The following is a 20,273-nucleotide window of genomic DNA, read 5'->3' on the forward strand; positions in this document are numbered from 1 at the left end:
CTACTCATGAGTACCCATGATCTGCTGAAAGACATCGATAGAGGTGAGCAGCATGATGCCATCTTGCTAGAAAGCCTTTGATAAGGTACCACATCGTCGCCTGCTTTGGAAGCTTCAGTATTATGGAATTCACAATCAAACACTGAACTGGATTGAAGACTTCCTCAGGGATAGATCACAACAGGTCGTTCTCGAGGGCTCCACATCAGAAACAGTTAAAGTAACATCTGGTGTTCCGCAGGGCAGTGTCATTAGGGCCCATGCTATTCCTGATCTACATAAATGACCCGGTGCCAGACTGTCTATCTCCATCAACATCTACAAAATTGTTTGCTGATGACTGCCTTCTCTATCGTAAAATCCAAACAGCTGATGATGCCAGAGATCTCCAAAATGACCTTGATGCCCTACAACGTTGGAAAGCTGACTGGCTCATGAACTTCAACCCACCAAAATGCCAGCGGGCTTTGACCATCACCAGAAAAAAGAACCCCATCAAAAGGACATACCAGATACACGGCGAAACCCTTGAAGAAGTTTCAACAGCGAAATACTTAGGCATCCATCTTCAGCAAAATATGAAATGGAACCATCACATAAGCCAGCTTACCAAAAAGGCAAATTCAACAAGGGCATTTTTACAGAGAAATATTGATTCTTGCCCCAGACATGTCAAGATCATGTGCTACAAGTCATTACTACGGCCCATTCTTGAGTATGGTTGTGAAGTTTGGGATCCATCTACCAAAGTGCTTAAATACTCACAGTCTGGAAATGATACAACGCCGTTTACACCAGATTCATCTTCAATGACTTCGAAAACTCTAGCAGTGTCTCTGACATGCTCTCCAAATTAATACACTTGCCGACCTTGGAAGAGAGAAGGGCTCAATATAAGGTTATCATGATCCACCGTATCATTCACTCCATTCCCATATCACCAGAGGCTCACTCAGAGGACATGGGCACAAGTTCCATATTCCTTTTGCCCGAACACAGTCTTTCCAGACATCGTTCTTCCCCGTTTCCATACGATTGTGGAACTCGCTGCCAACTTCGACCATTTGCACCTCCACAAACCAATTTAAAGAGGAGGTGCAAAAGTTCCCGCTCCGTTACAAGGATGCATGGTTTTTACTCGCACGTATAGTTAGTTTTTATTGAGTAATTGCACAGCACACTGCACATCACTCTAAAGTACGACGATACACCTCATTGGTGGACTGTACTGGAAAGAAGAAGAAGAAGAAGAAAACAGTGGCGGATCCAGAGGGGGGGGGGGGGGCGCACCGGGCACGGGCTCCCTCTTTATTTTGGTTAAAACAAGAAAAAATGGTGCACCCCCTTTAATTTTGCAAAGGCATCTTTCCTATACGGAATTCCTGGATCCGCCCGTGGTAAATATCAATATTTCATGATGGACTAGTAAGACATGATGAAAGATTTTTGTTATGCATGTAGTATAAACTGCACTTTTGTATTGCTCCTTTGTCATTTGGTTATAACTATGTTTTGTTTAAAAAAAAAAAAAAAAGCAGATGAACATGTTTATACTCAGCTCCCGACCGTAAAGGCTCTACCGACACGCCCACTTTATCACGCTTACCTCTGACACACCTCCCGAATTCACCAATCACATCGTATTTCCGGTGGGTCCAGCGCAAAATGGATGGGTGCCGCTGCCAAGTCACACGATTGCGCACTTGTTACTGCACTGGTGTTGCGCACCTATGTCTGGCACATGATCACAAGCAAACGCCGTCGATATCACACTTCACACGCACGCCATTCACTTGACTGTCGCGATACTATCACGAGACAGACTTTCTGCACCTGACGACGACGTACTCGTTTGGCTTGTTCGACCAAGGCACCATCGACGATCTCGTGATATTTCCTTCGATACCATCAGCCTTTCGATTATTAGCTGAGCTGCACACAATGGCAGAGGAGCTGGAGGTAAGGATCAGTGATCACGGACACCGGATGGTTATAATACGGTGCTGCGTGTGCCGGTGTGGTCCCTTGTTTGTTCGCAGACGCGACGCAGGCGTATGCATTCCACGACAATCCTGTATTTACCAATTTAGTGTTTAGTTCTAACATAGACCTAGAGCTCAAAAAAAAAAAAAAAAAAAAAAAAGGTTCTGCTGTAAATACTCTTACTCTTATCAATTTGAAGCAATGAGAATCTGACCCCTTGTAATGTATTCAGTAGAGTACCGGTATAGATTGACGATTCTATAGGTTTATAATGTGTAGATGGTCTAGATAGAACACTGAGATGTAGACTAATTTTTGATGGTGCATGTACCTGGATCTTAATCACGTGATGTCACCAATCATGTAGTTGTAGGCCTACATCTATGTGAAAATCGGTTTTTGTAGTGGGGAATATATTTAAAGCAAGCTGCCCTTATTTTGACCATAACAGCGTCAAAAATTTGGCCGCCGGCTACATGTAGAAATTAACCTATGCTTGTGCATTTGTTGTCGAATTTTGGCACGGGAGGTCGAACCTCGGTGCAGGTTTTTTTAGACCACACTGCTGGTCTAACATTAGTAACAAAAATTGGTGGAGATGCTCACATCTGGCATGAAGGGAGGGGTATTTTGGGGCGCAGATTTCAAAAATAGCCAGATCCAAGAGATTTAACCACTGGGTCGGCCACAATCTTGAATTCCAATATGGCCACCATGACATATCACGACTAAAATGCATCGTACGTGGGCGTGCAAAAAAGTATGCAATAAAGCGCAATGCGTACATGTTCACCGATGTCACATTGTACATTCTTTAGCAGCACACACTCAATCAGTTGCAAATGCGTACTCAGATGAGGTAGCCTGATTACAAACCCGAGATACTAGATATTTTCAACATTCCCATGGTATTAAAGTGGTGTTGTACAGCGTGTCAGACATTTCAGATTAATGCATTATTGAACTCATGCAGCCTGTTAACATATCAGAAAGACTTCCATATGAACCCCCCTCTAAAATTGCATGATAACAGCTCTAGGTTGACATTCTAAAAGAGGGCAATAATTTTGATGGGGGTAGAGTAAAAAATGGGGCGTGGTATTTTTTTTTTTTTGGGGGGGGTCATTACTAAAAGAAAAAAAACATCAAAAAAATGTTTTCTCTGCTCACACATCTCCCTCCTTCTCTCTCTTCCTTCTCCCCCTCTTTCCCCTTCTCCTTCTTTCTGTCTCTCCTTTCGATGATCGCCATCTCCAGTGCAGTGGACTTCCTGCAATGAACCTGTAGGGCCATTCTCAGATTAAGTGTTCAATTCCATGTGAGTAAAACCGAAAAATCAACCACAAAGTAATACATTCAAAGATGTGTTTTCGGAAACTTCAAAACCGGTCAAATACGAAACAAAAAGTGGAACATTCTAAATGATGGCCATTCATTGAGTAAAAATGAATTGAAATAGAGCATCATATATGATTTTTGATCACCAATCAGATACGTTACCGCAAATGTACATGTTGTAATGGACTCCTAACTCTGAATTAAATTTATTGTTTTGATCCAATTTCTGTTTAGGAAAAGACATCTGTCCCCCCTAAAGATATTGGGTTTTTTCAAGAGGTAAAGATGTTGTCATCCCTTGCTAACTGGTAGAAATTATTTCTGTGTGGTAGGTTGAAATATGCTTTTTGCTGAAATGAAATATAACCTTAAGATTCACTTTGTATTTTTAGCAAATTTCGCTTACAAATAAAGTTTCGAATCCCACAAATCATGCAAAGGGAACGATCCAATTTGGAATTTCACAGGAAACAAATATGAATTGCTTTCCTGGGGAAATAACTATTGAAAAACATCGAATCACCTTTGGTAACGTATCTGGTAAAATATAAGTAATAATTTTAGTTGTGTATGAATTAATAAATATCACCTGTTTAATTATGTACCTCATGAATTGATGTAAAAATGAATGATGTAAGCCCAAATTAACCATTTTAAACATTGTACGTAATATTTAAACTATGAAATGTAGTGGAAAAGAGCCCTAAATGTGAAAGCTGAGTTCTTCATTCACAGAATATTCTCATCTTACGTCTGAATGTATTTATCCATCTGACTATAAAATATTCATTAAGTTTTGATGGATAATGCAAACAAGGTTTAAAAAATATATTTTTGTAGGCATTCAGAAGGAAGTAGGTACAGTCTCTATGAACTCGATATGCTAAACAGTTGTTTGACCTATGGTAACGTATTTGGCTCATCCCTTTTAATGAAAATGAATAAATAATTGTTCAACTTATCAATGAATCTTGAGTAGTTCTTCATATGTTGAAAAACACTAGAATAAATATGCAACAGAACACTGAAACTTTTCTCGGAAACGTTTCATAAACTACTTTTTACTCTTTCAAAGTTTGGTAACGTATCTGGCGTACCGTAAATGAATCTGTCGGTGAAGTTACAGAGCAATTTCTACTGAATATTCTTCATTTGAACATAACTTTAATTTCTTATGGAAGCGTCATTCTATGCAGAATTGTTTTATGAACACTTTGTTTTACATAACATTATTTGTCACCGTGGGTGCCCTGAATTATACGTAACGTATCTGCTAAATCTGAAAAGCAAAAAACTGATATGCTGAATCTTAGCTTCGTCTTGTAAAATAAACGTTCAAAGTTGTTGCATAGAATATGAAAGTGGCTGGGTTTTATAGAATAGAACTTTGGAGTTTATGAGCACACAACGATTTGTTTGTAAAAACATTTACAATTTCTTTTCAGCATTTTGATTATGTGGTAACGTATCTGTCGGAAAACTTGGCATTAAGTTGTGAGACAATGACGCAGAAAGAAAAATCATGTGGAAGTGTTGATCTTTTCACCTCTCTGTCCTTTTGATGTAAGAATATAATCCTGAGGTCCAACAAAACGAAACATGTAATGTGTAGGGATGAATTTTGACCAGATTTGATCCCCAGAAATACAAGACCAATGAGCAAAATTCGGTCACGTATCTGGGGTAACGTATCTGTGGTAACGTATATGGTCGATCATATTATTATGAGAGCGATATCTACCAAATATTTCTCACTTGTACTAAACTTTAATGTTGAATCGATGCGTCATTCCGAGGAGTAATGTATAATATACAATTTGTCTGACATTGCAATATCTGTCGCAGTGGGTGGCGTGAAAAGTATGACACGTATCTGTCCAAATAAAAGTGTAGAAAACCGATATTTCAAACATTGTACCGTATTCTCAAAAAAGAGCTGTTGCACAAAAACTCTAAGTACTTGCAATGTATGAAGTATATCCTCAGGGTTTCATACACACAGGGTCATTGCATAGTCTTGTTATTTTCGCAATGCTGTAACACTAAAGAAACTGGTAACGTATCTGGCGGTGAACTTGGCGACAGGTTTCAAAAGGCTATAAAAAAAGAAGTCAATAAAAATTTTGGAACTTTTCGAGTATTGTGATTAGCACATATGATATGCTCATCGTCCATGAAAATGATATTTGGAGAGTGTGTTTGTGGACGGAGAGGAGCAATAAAACATAATTCTGAAATAGCCGGCGACACTGCGTTTTGGGGGTCTTAACGAAGTTTAACAGCAAAATTTTATACAAAAAGGCAGACAACCGCATTTGATCGTGTTTATTTTTAACAAATAAAGTCCTCGTGATATATTATAAACATTTAAATAGTATCTAATAGGTTTCAGGGAACCGCAAACTGTCATGGAATGTCGGCGACACCAAAATTCCGTATTTGCACGCTTTTACTGAGAATGGGCCTGTAATGACAAACATGACATAATTCATGGAGAAAATTTTGAAGAAACTTACTGACGGGTCTCGGACTCGAACTCACTATCATGAGTATCTGAGCCCAGTGCGCTCACGATCGCGCTGCACTATGAATTGCGAGGCAGAGGTGATTCATGGCTAATATACAATGCATCAACTGTACTATGTTCGCCGTAGATGGCGCTACTTACATACTTTCTTCCGAGTCGTCTGCCTTGTATTGTTTTGCATAATAGGTACAGTCTCGGCAATTGAAAGTTTCACCCCAGTACAGACCGACCTCAGACTTCTTCTTGTTTTGACTGTTTTTCAAGCAATTGAAGCGCTGTGTACATAAAATGAGAGCAATAGAAGGTTTGTGGATAAGAGTCTATGTCACAGGGAATCGCATAACCTAGGGGTCCACGTCACCCTAGGACACAGGAGTCCGCGTCACCCTAGGACACTGGGGTCCACGTCACCCTAGGACACAGGAGTCCGCGTCACCCTAGTACACCGGGTCCGCGTCACCCTAGGACACCGGGGTTCGCGTCACCCTAGGACACAGGGATCCGCGTCACCCTAGGACACCGGGGTCAACGTTACCCTAACACTAACCCTGACTCTAACCCTAGGACACCGGGTCCGCGTCACCCTAGGACACCGGGGTCTGCGTCACCTTAGGACTGCAGGATCAACGTTACCTTAACACTAACCATGACCCTAACCCTAATCATTAGCTGTAATGTTAACATAACCATCGAAATAAGATTTTTACATCCTGACTGTAAACCTGCACATGGTCACGGCCGAGTTGTCTAATATTTGTGGCGAGTTGATATAAGGGCGAGTTACCTTCAACCGAGCGACGTACGTGCGTGCAAACCACAGAACTCTACTCAGTGTAGAGTTCTGTGGTGCAAACGCGTTCACACAGCAGTACGCACGGTGTCCATCCATCGTATCAGTCTTTGAATAGTAAGTTACATTTTGCTAGCAATTAGAATCTGGTTTCACATCAGAATTCATCTTTTTTTTTTTACAATTACTGTTCACCAGGAGCTTAATTCGGAAGGAAATGACGTGGCATTATCGCTAAAACCTGATCACGACAACCAATTGGCTGTAAATTGTGCACAAAAATTAGGATTAATCGCTAGCAGCGTAATGTTAGTCCCACCCACGTGAAATAGAATTGGTGAGTAAATTTTCACTATTATTACATTTTTATAGGTTTTTATTAATTTCTACCACTATTTCTACCTATATAGATAGATATAAATGTGTTTCATGACTAAATATATTTTCTTCTTATTTTTTTTTTCTGTTTTAGCGGGGGGTATGTACATATGGAAGTCTTTGGCAAATGGTTTATGAGCAGTGAGAAATAAGGAATTCTCGCCTCTCTGAAATATAAATCAAAGACCTCTGCTCTAGACTCCATGTCATCTCATAAAGCTCCAAATTGATTGAGCTGAATGTGTATAGGGCCCTACATATCAGCACAATTTTGTAAATGGACACTAGATAAGACATTGAGTTTACTACATGATACCTGTAAGCAATGGTAATGTTCAACTCTGTATAACTGTACTAAGTATTCATATAGGACTACTTTAACATTACCCTACCACTTGCCAGTGAATTAATTTTCTTCTGCCATCATCACCCCCTTTCCCCCTCCCCCCCCCCTCCCCCCCCCCAAAAAAAAAAAAAAAAAACCAAAACAAAACGATTACAGGTTGAGTAGAGACCTCTTGAGTCTGAGATGTATTGTTTGGGAGGAGTTGAAAAGATGTATGTGTGTAGCCATTCATCCTTTGTAGTTTGAATGGGTATTGTTGCCAGTGTGTAGGTGGTGAGCTAGATGGCTCAGATAGTAGGTACAATCATGTAGTCGGTTTGCCCTGCTATCAAAGAGCTTGTGTTTTAGTCCTTTTGAATCTAACTGAACCTTGAAGAAATAAGATCCCTATTGCAGCATTTTGGAAAGCTAAACTGAGTGGGGAGGAAGAGTGTCAAACAACATGTAGCTTAGCAATGTTGGGTGTAATCATGCAGTAACCTTTTTTTCAGTCAGGGGCAAAAACACCCTATTCCGTGAATAGAACATAACAGCGAAAGGGAGGTCCCGTGTGTAGGGGAAGTCATGATTTACACACATCAGATACATTGTAAAATACCCCGGTTCACTTCCTAGCAAAAAAACGGTGCAATCCTGTTCATTGGTCCACCCAACATACCCACTCTAGACAAGAAGCAATTGATACTGTCTCTACTGTCTCTACATGGTGTTTTTGGCCCTGGGTGACTAGCAGTAGTTAGCAAACAGTATTATCTCAGCACATACACTGTACATGAAGTGCCAAATGCGAAAAAGAAGACGACAGTATTTCAGACTCCAACTCTCGCGATTTGGGTTGGAGATCTTTGGCCTGAAGACCATTTTTGCAAAATCTCCTACTCCCCCACTTCGGTTTTAATTTTTTCTGCTCGAGCCGTGTACAATACATGTATCTCCCCTCCTGCCTGCAGTGTACAGTATGTTCAAATACATGTACACCGCTAAGAGAGCATTCTTAGGGTTGGAGTCTCTTGAGACTGTCTGTTATGCATTAACAGTCATATGGAGCGGCTGTTTACTCCTTTTACGTGTACATGTCATGCAAAAACAACTTAATACTGTTACCTGTCTTCACACTTAAATGACAGTGTGTCCTCATGTAAACCACATTCATTTCTGAGTTAAGAACCACACTTTTCTATCAACTGTCTGAATACGGTACAAACCACACCATGTGCATTTGTAGATAAGTCTATTAAATGCCAGTCAGTAGAAGAAATCGGCTGCCATAGAGGACCAAAGTGACTGCTCGTCATCTCGTGGATTTGCCTTCACAGACATGTTTATTTTCAATCAGATACTGTCACTGCAAATAGCTACACATTTAGTGAGTGGTTGAAGTTGAGATGGAGAAATAAGTTTTGAAATCAAAAGTACACCATACCTGGTACTATACTGGGTAGTTGGGGAAAAATTGATTTCCCACTTTGAAAGCATACATAGTGCATTTTTAAGTAAAAATAATGCACTATTGATTGGAAATTTTTCATTTATTGCAAATATTTGTTGACTCGCAAAATTCTTAAAAACACTGAAATACATGTACTGCATATATGCAGTATACAATTTATACAGTGTACAATGTATGTCAGTGCTAGTGAATCTAATCAATGCATAAGATTCAGCCTCAGAAATGTCATTTTTTTACCTGTTTTTCAGTGACTAGGTATAGATTATTACAAGTGCATGTCTGTTAGATAGGACAGTGAAAGCTATTCTATATATTTCTTTATTTTTCTATTCACTACCAGCCTGAAGTGAGGAGCAAGAGTTCAGCTTTAATTAGAAAATGATCACAATTTTACTTTATTTCAGTTGACTGTGACACCTACATGTAAATGTGATTTTGTGGAGCTGTGCAGAAAATTTTTTGTTTCCTGAAGTTGACCTTAATACTGAAAATACCTTGAATAACAGCAATGATGGATGAAATACTTTTCGTTATTGTAACAAAAACATTAATTTTATTGTATGTATTAATTGGTTATATTATATTATGTTATTATTATTAGAATGAATTGTGTAGCTAACATGAATTGTGTCCTATTCAAATGTTGTATATGGACGGTCAATACTAAAGTTTCCCATGGAAGATATCTATTGTATTCCACTTATTGCTATCTGACTGATGGTATTTCAGATGGATATAGTAAATCATAGATGCTGGTTGTACCGTGCATTAAAAAATGTTGCCCTCATAATGCACAATAATATCAGTTACTGGTATGTGCTTGAGTGAAGCAGCTGTCTTCAGGTAAAAACAAATCAAACGCATGATTCAGCAAAATTTGTGGATAATGAAGGGGAACTCTGTTCATTCTTAATTAGTAAAAGTAAACTATTCACACATATATTGAAGGTCGCAAGGTTGTTAGAGCAAAATGTAGAATTTATTGAAGTCATAACTTAGATTGATGTCTTTGCCTCACTCAGCTCTCATAGGTTTAACCCATTTCACACTGAATTCTGAAATGCCCATAGTATGCTGGCCACCAGGTTTCCGTATGGAATGGGTTAATACACATGTTATGATTTCTTTCCAGAGTACAACAAAGTGTAATTTTCACTTGGAAAATTAATGATGCATGCTATTGAAAGTGTTTAAAAGCCTAGAATGGCTTTCATGCAAAAACAAAACAAACAAAACTAATAGTTATTTTCCTGACAGCCTACAACTGTGTACTACTACTATTGATGTTGTAAACACATACACCGTATACAACTATGATCGTGCCGTACATAATGTTTACAATGTACTTTGTATACAACCATATAACCTTTTATTCAGAGCAGCACTGGCATGTGCTGTACATCACAAGTGAAGGAATGTACTGTACTCTAAAGCAAGAAAATTTGAGTCGGCAGCCTTTTTCACGGCATGATATTTTTGCAAATTGCCACTGGCATTCACTGCTGTAATACATACAACTGTATAGTGTAGACAAGAACTTGCGAGAGCATTTTAAGTTTGCGTACCCTGGTTTTTGCAAAATCAGAATGCATACAAAAATTTCGGCTTTACAGGATATCTTTTTGACTTCACAGTAGTTTTGCTCTCTCAGACATTTTCACTTCTGCATGTATAATATGATGCTATACTGTATACGCCATATACTTCGCGAGTCAAAATTTTCGCGAATCGGGAATTACCGACAATTTCACGAGTGGTTAAATTTTAGATCGTGGACTCCTGTACTGAACGGAGAAGTGTATACACATACATCACATTCACATCGAGATCAGAGTCAATATTTTCATGTGTCTTTAATTTCGCGAATAGCACCTGATTCGCGAAATTCGCGAAAATAAAAACCTTGCGAAATATTCGGCGTATACAGTAAGCGGTGACGATAGAAATGATCTCTTATTTCCCCTTCCCCTTCTTCCCTTCTCTTTCTACGCACAGTATCAAAGCGGCTTTGGCAATGAGTTTGCCACTGAAGACCCACGATGCCCTGGGGCACTTCCTGAAGGCCAGGTAGGAGTTTGCCATTTCTGGGACAAAATTGGTAAAAATCCCAGGTTTGATCAGCCCTAAATTTGATATAAATTTGACAGAAATACAATGTAAGTTGAATACCAAGAAGTGATTTGTACAGTACAGTACATAAGGTTATGAAATTTTAGATCATATACTGGCAAAACAGTCATTTGTAGTCATTTCACCAAATTTATCCAGAATAGCATTTTTTATACAACACCTAAACAGAGTGTAGCTATCCCATTGGTTAATTGCATGACATTCAGTTCAACGTTCGATCACACGCTGTGGCTGTCAGCTGTGCAATTTTGTTTTAGCAAAAATGGATAGCGCATGGCTGACGTCACTCAGTTCCTTTGACTCGTGTTAAACTCACAATTGACTGGAAGTTTTTGTTCCATTGCACAGCTCTGATGTCACAATAAGCAAACATTAACTGTGCGCACTCAACAATTGCAAGCGTGCTTTAAACTACAAGCGCATAGTTTTGTCACTCATTTTTGTAAACAACTTCAACCAATCGGTTTGTACACGGTGACTGCGACTGTGAGGCTACTCATTCATCTTTCTCTGAAAATGATTGCCATTTCTGTGCTAAACTCAAGAATCTGTGTGGACCACATCTGCTGACATTCGAGGTGTTGTATAAAACAGTGTACATAGTCTTTACTCTTGCAATGGAACAAGACTTCGCACTTGGTGAAAGATGATGTGCATGTTTCAACTCGGCTTTGCCTCGTTGAATAAAGCTCCCTTATCTTTCATGTCTTGCAAAATCTTGTACCATCGCACTCGTGATCATTCACTATCTGTATTCTGGTAAAACTATATTTCTGGCAAAGTAATTGCAAAGTGCTCTTTGAGACAATGTGACTGTAAAGTTCATGTCAAATACATGTAGGTAACCAAGTAATGGATAATGTTTATATCATGGTCTTTATTTACTCGCTGAGACAGAACAACCCACAGAAATGTCCATACGACCTCTACGCCGAGCAGCTGAGTGGTACTGCATTCACCGCCCCCAGGGTACACAACAAACGCAGCTGGCTCTACCGTCTGCGCCCTTCGGTCACCCACACTCCTTTCAAGCCAGTCGCAGATGGAAACATCACCAACAGCTGGGATAACTGGCCACCAAACCCTAACCAGGTACACAGTAGAACTTGCCATCTTGGTTGCCATGGTTTCAGTATCAAAGCTGTGCTGTTTATTATCCTTTCCTTCATTGTTTTTTTCTCATTTTTAATAGCTCACCCGAGCCAATAACTCAATTGAGCAATTTTTTTTTAATCATTCACCTTTCAATGGCTATTGTGCTTTGATACTTATGCATAATTTTTCTTCTTTTTTTTTGGTCACAGTTTCATCTTCTTGAAAACTGGCAGCGAGATTCTGACCAAACTTGGTAGGAATTGTAAATGGGGGCAGGGACTAACAGTTTGTACAAATGCTGGTGGTGCCACTTGGGTCCCCAAGGGCTGGGGCCCTAATACCCTAAATTAGCCCCCGGATTCTGTAGGGCAAGGCCAAAATTCCCTGTAGCAACATCCCAGAATCTCAAGATTGTTGAAATAGTTTGTCTTGGGTTTGGAATGGCATGAAGGTGAAGTGCAATGCAAAGGTGACAGCTAGACCTGCATCAAATATGTATTTCTAGTTTACAACAACGGAAAAATTAACACCGCAATATTATCCACTCTGTGTTTTTTATAATTTCAATATATTGAAAGAAAACTGCCGGTCACAAGGACTTTGTTTAACAGGAGTCCACTGTTTGTTCTGTGCAATCAAGTGAAACCAATACATGAATTTATCAATTTCACTCCAAAAACAGTATGATATGAATAGTTGGTGTAGACGGAATCATTTGACTATTGTGCATACTGCTGGCTGTCTAGTCTGTCTGAAGTTGATACCTTGTCTAGCAGTAACCGGTGTCACCAAGAGGGACAGCTTTGTGTGAGAAGTTGTAGCTGAACCTGGTGTGTTCATACAAAATGTGCTGGTACAAGCCGCCAAGCATGCTAGATAAACTCTGAAGTGTTTTAATAGAAACTGCAAATTAATATAGCCATATTCATCATGTTCTAGGCTGGCCAAATAACTTGTGATATCTAGATGGAAGAAGTAATAATACCTGCCATGCACCATGTTCTGAAGTGTAACTTATCAATTGGAACAGTATTTTCAAGCAATCCTTGTCCAGTGCTGGCCATAGTAGATGTTCTGTCCAGTGCTATTCTTATGGAATGTTAAACTGTTGTCCGCTAGCTATATTTTATTGCTATTCATCATACTGTAGATGTGATGTGTTCACTGGCAGTGCATTGTGCAGCATGGTCATTTATGTCTAATAGTAGTAGATAAGAAGCACATCTTTTAATTACATAGGACTAATGATCATACCAGTGGAACGTGTTCCCTTAGAGAATATATGACATGAATTTTGACTAACGATCATACCTGTGGAACATTGGTTCCCTTTAATAGAGAATGTATGACATAAATTTTTCCGATTGATTGTAAGTTTTCTGCAAATGTTGAAAATGGTAGATTTGGGGAGCATTTTATCTGTGTGGGTGCTGAAGAGGATATTCTACTTTAGTATCAAGGTCTGCAAAGAAGTTATTGCGCAAATTTTGTGAAAGCTTCGTAAACCCTTTCATTGCCAGGGACTATTGATAGTGTGTACAATGCTATGGTGTTTCTGTGCCAGTTTGCACACAAAACACACAAAGGGTTAAAGGGGATGGCTAGTAACTGATCAGTGGGAATCAATGGGAATGCTGAGGGATGATTGTTCCAATCCTTGTGGGATTCATTTAAGAGTACATTATATATCTACTGTTGTGTGAAAATTATTTGCTTCAGAACGGTCTCATATTCAAGTAATGTGCAGATTAATGCCCCGTCACTGACCAGGGATGCTTACCTGGAAACATTAAACTGCACATTACTTGAATATGAGACCATTCTGAAGCAAATTATTTTCACACAAGAATAGATATATAATGTACTCTTAAATGAATCCCACAAGGATTGGAACAATCATCCCTCAGCATTCCCACTGATTCCCACTGATCAGTTACTAGCCATTCCCTTTAAAGCCATTTTTGTCTTTCATATCTGTTACTGATGTTTAGTGGGTTGCCTCACATGCTGTGTATCATTTCTTGTTCGGTTCTCTCAATAGCTCCGTTGGCATCCATTTGATATTCCCACGGAAGAGTCTGGACAAGTTGATTTTGTGCAGGTAGGCAGACGTGTGTTGTGAAGATTTGTGTCATCTCTGTTACCCTCATTCTTGAAACGCTGTTATTACCTCTTTTGTGAGACAGAAAAGATACACCATAATCAATACGATCATGAATATGGTGATAGTGGTGGTAGGAGTGTCATAAATAGTAACGATGATCAATGTGTATGATGATGATGATGATGATGAATAATAAGAATAATAGTGATAGTAATAATAATAATAATAATAATAATAATAATAATAATAATAATAATAATAATAATAATAATAATAATAGTAATGATAATAATAATAATAATAATAATAATAATGATAATAATAATAATGATGATAATGATAATAATAGTAATGACAATAATAATAGTAATAATAATAATGATAATAAAAATGATAATATATTTGACAAACATTAAGTTATATTGTGAAGCCAAATAAAGCATATATGGTGTGGCTGTTGGGGTAGACAAATCACAGTTAATGAAAATAAACCGAGGAGACAGGAGAGAGACAGAATTCCAGTGATATCATGATGTAGTTTTGTATTGTTTGAAATCTTTGAAATGGAAAAACATTGCATGTATACTTCCGTCCATCTCAGGGCCTCAGCACAGTATGTGGTGCTGGTGATCCCAAGAGCCGGCATGGGATGGCGATCCATGTCTACACCTGCAACGCATCAATGGAGAACAAGTGAGTCAGTTGTGTCTTTGTGTAGATAGTTTCACAAATGTACATATCTCTACAAGTCATCCTGGTTGCTGCATCTTTTTCCTGAACACTTTGATATGATATATGTTCAGTCAGAAAATACATGTATTGTATATTTTTTTGTAATTTTTTATGGCTATATTATGAAGAATGTTTGTTTTTGTTCAGCTGAAGGAGCAGCAGTTGATGTAACATGTGACTAAAGGCAGATCATTCATTGACATGCCATTCATTATGTTTCACATATAGGACAATCTACAGAGAGTTTCATTGTACGTTCATTGTTTCATACATAAAATGTGTTGATTAATCACACACGAAAAATGTTTGTATCTACCTATAGAAGCTTCTATGACTCAGATGGGGATCTTCTTCTTGGTGAGTACTTTTCAGTAAGTATTAGGGAACTTTAGATTTTAGACGCGTGGACGTTCAGAGGGAAAAAACATGTTCTGAGCATGCGCAGAAGCGCGCGTCAAGTCGATCTAGTTTTAGCTTGCGTTGCCTGAGTTTTTCACTACGCGTACTGGGCTATTTTTACGTCCGCACAGTTTGCAACGTAGAGAACTGCTTCATGCACTGATCATATGGGGGCACGATTGTATTTTTTATACGTTGCGTCCCAGCGTAATCTAAAGCTACTTTTCAACTCGACGCAGGGGGGGAGAACGTCCAGCGCACTCCTCGTCTCAAAACTCCGCGCATCAAAATCTAAAGCTCCCTAATCTCCAATCATTGGCAGTTATTTTCCAGACAGCTGTGCCAGTCAGCAAAGAAAGTACCCTATAACATGTGCCAATCTGCAATAGAAAACACTGTAAATGTTTAAGTGTTCACATTTGTTAGCCTGTGTAATTAGAAAGTTGAGGTTTGTTTGTTTGTTTGTTTGTTTGTTTGTTTTTGCTTGCTTGTATTTCTACTCTCTCAAGACTATTTCATAGTATTTCTGAGACTGTATATGCGGTATACATTTTGCAAAGTGCTTATTTTTCCGGATTTTGTGAGCCGGTTGCTACTCACAAATTTATCACGGCGTGAAAATGTTAACTCAGACCCCTACACAAATGTTACATGCAAAAGTAAATTTCTCTGTTTATATAACATATACAGTATGCAGTACCTTTGATACTTTACTAGTCAGCAAATACTGGTAGGTTGTATCAAATCCTTAATGGGCATATTTCAACTGTTAGCATTTTCAAAGTTGAAAGTTGAAAGTTGAGTGTATACACATGTAGAATGTATTATCATCAGTTTACTGTCATTTGTGGGACCCATCTAGTTTTAAGAAGTTTCATGCCATTATTTCAGTTTTGCTCTCCCAGTGTGCATGAATGCTGGGAAGAGTGAGAATCAGAATTGCCAGTTACTGCTGTACCTCTCCCTCTCATTGTACGCATGTAGTTACATCTGGTTTGATTTAATTTAATTTGATTTGATTTGCATTCCAGTGCCCCAGCAAGGCGAACTTCTGATTCACACCGAGTTTGGCAGGCTGCTGGTAAACCCCAATGAAATTTGTGTCATTCAGGTAAGCCCCCACTAGACACTGGTATCTGTGGTACTCTATATTCGCATTATCTTTATGCCAGTTTAAAGGGAAATATTATCCTGATAAAATTTTGTTTATACCATTCTGCAGTGACATCATGAACTGTTGTAATCTTCTCATTCAACAATACAGCAGCAAAACTTTAAAAATTCATAACTTTTGAACAGATTGTCAGATTTTTTTCAGACTTCACTTGTGTTTCTATTTATCGCTGCATTCATTCCGTCTATACATATTTGGGTTTCATTCCCCTTTAAGTTGATGGACAAAAGCAGTGCCACTTGTAAGAAAAATAAAGGCTCCTCAGTACACCTAGATAAAACCTGTGTTATAAAGGGCAAGGCCCAACCCAATGCAGTGTTATACATGTAAGACAGTCAAACAACTGAAATAGATTTCATGACATGATTATAAAATGTTGTAAGTGTTTTGTTCACTAACCGTAAATGTAAGAACATCATTGTTGGTACACACAGTGTATGAACACTGAAGAAGAGATAGATGATGTGTAAATACTGATACAGATCAAAGATCTTTGTGTCTTATTTATGAGATGTGAGTATTAGATAACATTTTATAGCAGAGAGTAACAATATTGATCTAGTTTCATTATGTATATATATATATATATATATATGTATGATCTTTCAACATTGAAAAAGAAGATAGATGGTATTCTAATATTCGCACAGATCAAGGATCATTGTAACTTGTTTATATGAGATTTTGTATGTGTTGAATAACATTTTATATCAGAGAGTATCAATATTGATTTATTTCACACGTGTAATTGAATGCTGCCACCCCCCCCCCCCCAAAAAAAAAAAAAATGCATGTATTCAAGGTTAAGTGTGCATTGGCTGGGGTAATAGATAACATGATCCAAGGAGCTACAATGCTATTAAGACATGAAAGGAAGACAAATATTCATTATTTTTACAGCAAGGGATGCGATTCAGCGTGTACGTCAGTGGGCCATCGAGGGGCTATGTGCTTGAAGTTTTCGACGGTCACTTCACGCTGCCAGACCTTGGACCCATAGGTGAGGGAATTCACCAAAAGCCAGAAACTTCTGTCTTATGTTTATGCTCTCAATGTCTTGTTGTGATGTATTTGTTGATTTCAAAATTTTGCTTTTAAATGCATCTTTAACTCTTTATTAGCAACATTCGCACGACCAACTCAGTCGACGGCATGCCAACTTCGCATATTCTGCTCAAACGCACAAACCCGCCCTAACCGATCGATAAATCACCAAATGCCGGAGTACAATAAAATCATCTCTTGCGATTCTGTTCCTGTCACGTGTGCCTTGCATTTTATGTGGTGATTGACTTTTAAAGGGTGTTTCCTACTGGATTTGCGAGTAAATTCTTCATTTTTTTATTACTGTTTTGTGTGCAAAAATCATGTCTCTGCAATAATGTAGCTACAGGCCATTTTAAAGAGAAGCAATCACATGTTTTGTCATACAATTTACATCAGAACAAAGCTTGGCATTTTCTGTACAGCTTTTCTTCTTACATGTCCCGGGCGACAGAAATCCATAAAAGTTACACAGCTTTGAAGAACAAAATGTAATAAAAAGGCATGACTACGTTGCAGTCTCAAAATAATGTGGCACACAGGGGGTTCACACCATGGCGCATAAAGAGTTAAAGAGGTAAAGAGTTCAGAGCTTGCTCCCAATATATATCAACAGTGAGAGTGCTATACTGGATGCCTGTTTTGGGTTTGTGGTGAGTGTTTCTGTGAGACACAAAATTGTAGGGGCTGTATTTGTTGTTGCTGTTGGAGAGTATTTATTGCACATATAGACCTGTGAAATTCAACTGTTTTGTTTGTTTCTCATTTGCACCAAGGTGCCAATGGCCTTGCCAACCCGAGGGACTTTCTCTCCCCTGCTGCCTGGTTTGAGGACCGCTCTTGTCAATACACAGTCATCAGCAAGTTCCAGGGCAATCTGTTCGCCGCAGCCCAGGACCACTCGCCATATGATGTTGTGGCGTGGCATGGCAACTACCACCCCTACAAGTACGACCTCGACAAGTTTATGGTTATCAACGCGGTCGCCTTTGATCACGCTGTAAGTCATTGTGTCTTTGTTCTTTATAGTTTTTCTGACTTCATTCACATGCTCATCTCATACTCACACATTCTTCAGAGACCTATTAGAGGACAGGTTCTCCCAAATATGTGTTTGGATTGAGTGAATGTGGCAATATTGGTCGAAAACATCAGTGAAAGTTTGAAGAAAATGGGACAGTCTGTTTAAAAGTTATGAATTTTAAAGTTTCTGTGTAGCCATCGCTGGATGAAACAGCTGCTCGAGTTTGTGATGTCACATACATGTATATACAGCGATTAAGAAAACATACACAGAATTCAACATGGTTCATATATTTAGCAAAATAAAAGAGCACTTGACATACCTCTTTCAGAAAGCAGGGAGAACAATATTGCCCTTTATGTTCAGTAACAAGTAGAGGGAATATGTACTTTTCATAAAAAATGAAATATTTTGTAGAATTTTCTTTGTATTTTCTTTAAGTCTTTGTACATACATTATACTTGACATCACAAATTGCAGTAGTCTTCTCATCCAGCGATGGCTGCCCAGAAACTTTGAAATTTCATTACTTTTGAACAGATTGTCCAATTTTCCTTGAACTTTCACAGATGTGTTCTGCTTATATTGTTCGCTGGAAATGCATGTCATTGAACCAAAAACTAAACCTAGACATAGTGTGAACTTGTGCCATCTTTGATTAGTCATAATGCCTCGACACCAAGCAAACTTCATCAAACTTTGTTGTAGATAACAGTTTTGCTACTCATACACAGTGCTGTTGATAAATTGATAAGAACGCTTCAGGTACCTGTAAACAAGAACTCTGAATTAAAGTTTTATTATTTGCTGAATTGTCTTTTTTTTTTTGTCTATCCTCTTCTGTTTTCTTTTGCCAGGATCCTTCCATCTTCACAGTGCTAACCTGCCAGTCCAACAAGCCGGGCACGGCTATCGCTGACTTTGTCATCTTTCCACCTCGCTGGTCCGTCCAGGAACACACGTTCCGCCCACCGTACTACCACAGTGAGTTGAGAAAATTTTGTCTCCTGTCTGGCAGAAGGGCCTTAAAGGGAACGCAAACCTAAAGAGCAATGTAAATTGAGTGAAAGCAGCAATATTAGTAGAACACATCAGTGAAAGTTTGAGGGAAATCGGATAATCGATGGAAAAGTTATGAATTTTTAAAGTTTTGGTGTTGGAACCGCTGGATGAGGAGACTACTAGGGGTTATGACGTAAGAGTGGACAACAATATAAAGAAAATATAAAGAAAATTCCACAAAAAATCCTTTTTCATGAAAATTACAAATTCCATCAACTTGATGCTGACATATGTTAAGGGTAGCAATTATTGCCCCTGCTTTCTGAAAGGGGTTAGTCAAGTGCTCTTTCATAATGCTAGAAAAGTGAATTTTTGTTGAATTATCTTTATATTTTCTTTGTATTGTTGTCCACTCATACGTCATAGCCTCTAGCAGTCTCCTCTTCCAGCGGTTCCAACACCAAAACTTTAAAAATTCATAACTTTTGCATCGATTGTCCGATTTCCCTCAAACTTTCACTGATGTGTTCTACTAATGTTTCTGCTTTCACTCAATCCACATTGCTCTTTGGGCTTGCGTTCCCTTTAATGCTTGCAAGCTTGAAAAATCGCACACACACACACACACGCACAAAAAACAACAAAACAAAACAAAACAAAACAAAACAAAAATGGTGAGCACATCAAAACTGTCAGATTATGTCATGAACAGAAATTATTCATTTAGATGAGATTTCATGCTAGGGCCCTTTTGCTG

The 20,273-nt window shown here is 38.6% G+C and overlaps 1 protein-coding gene across 1 annotated transcript; it reads left to right on the forward strand.

The window, feature by feature from the left end:
- Nucleotides 1-1,792: 1,792 nt before the first annotated feature.
- LOC139710750 (homogentisate 1,2-dioxygenase-like) lies at nucleotides 1,793-19,498 on the forward strand (the record flags this gene model as incomplete). Its single annotated transcript, XM_071622665.1, has 10 exons — nucleotides 1,793-1,959; nucleotides 10,808-10,879; nucleotides 11,840-12,034; nucleotides 14,079-14,138; nucleotides 14,743-14,834; nucleotides 15,196-15,230; nucleotides 16,304-16,383; nucleotides 17,347-17,446; nucleotides 18,267-18,490; nucleotides 19,372-19,498. Coding segments are annotated over exons 1-10 (1,003 nt in total), but the record flags the coding sequence as incomplete, so codon positions are not given.
- Nucleotides 19,499-20,273: the final 775 nt, after the last annotated feature.

Source organism: Diadema antillarum, unplaced genomic scaffold (genome assembly GCF_040938485.1).
Source record: "Diadema antillarum isolate AM-2024a unplaced genomic scaffold, OU_Dant_1.0 seq00001558_RagTag, whole genome shotgun sequence".
NCBI lineage: Eukaryota > Metazoa > Echinodermata > Echinoidea > Diadematoida > Diadematidae > Diadema > Diadema antillarum.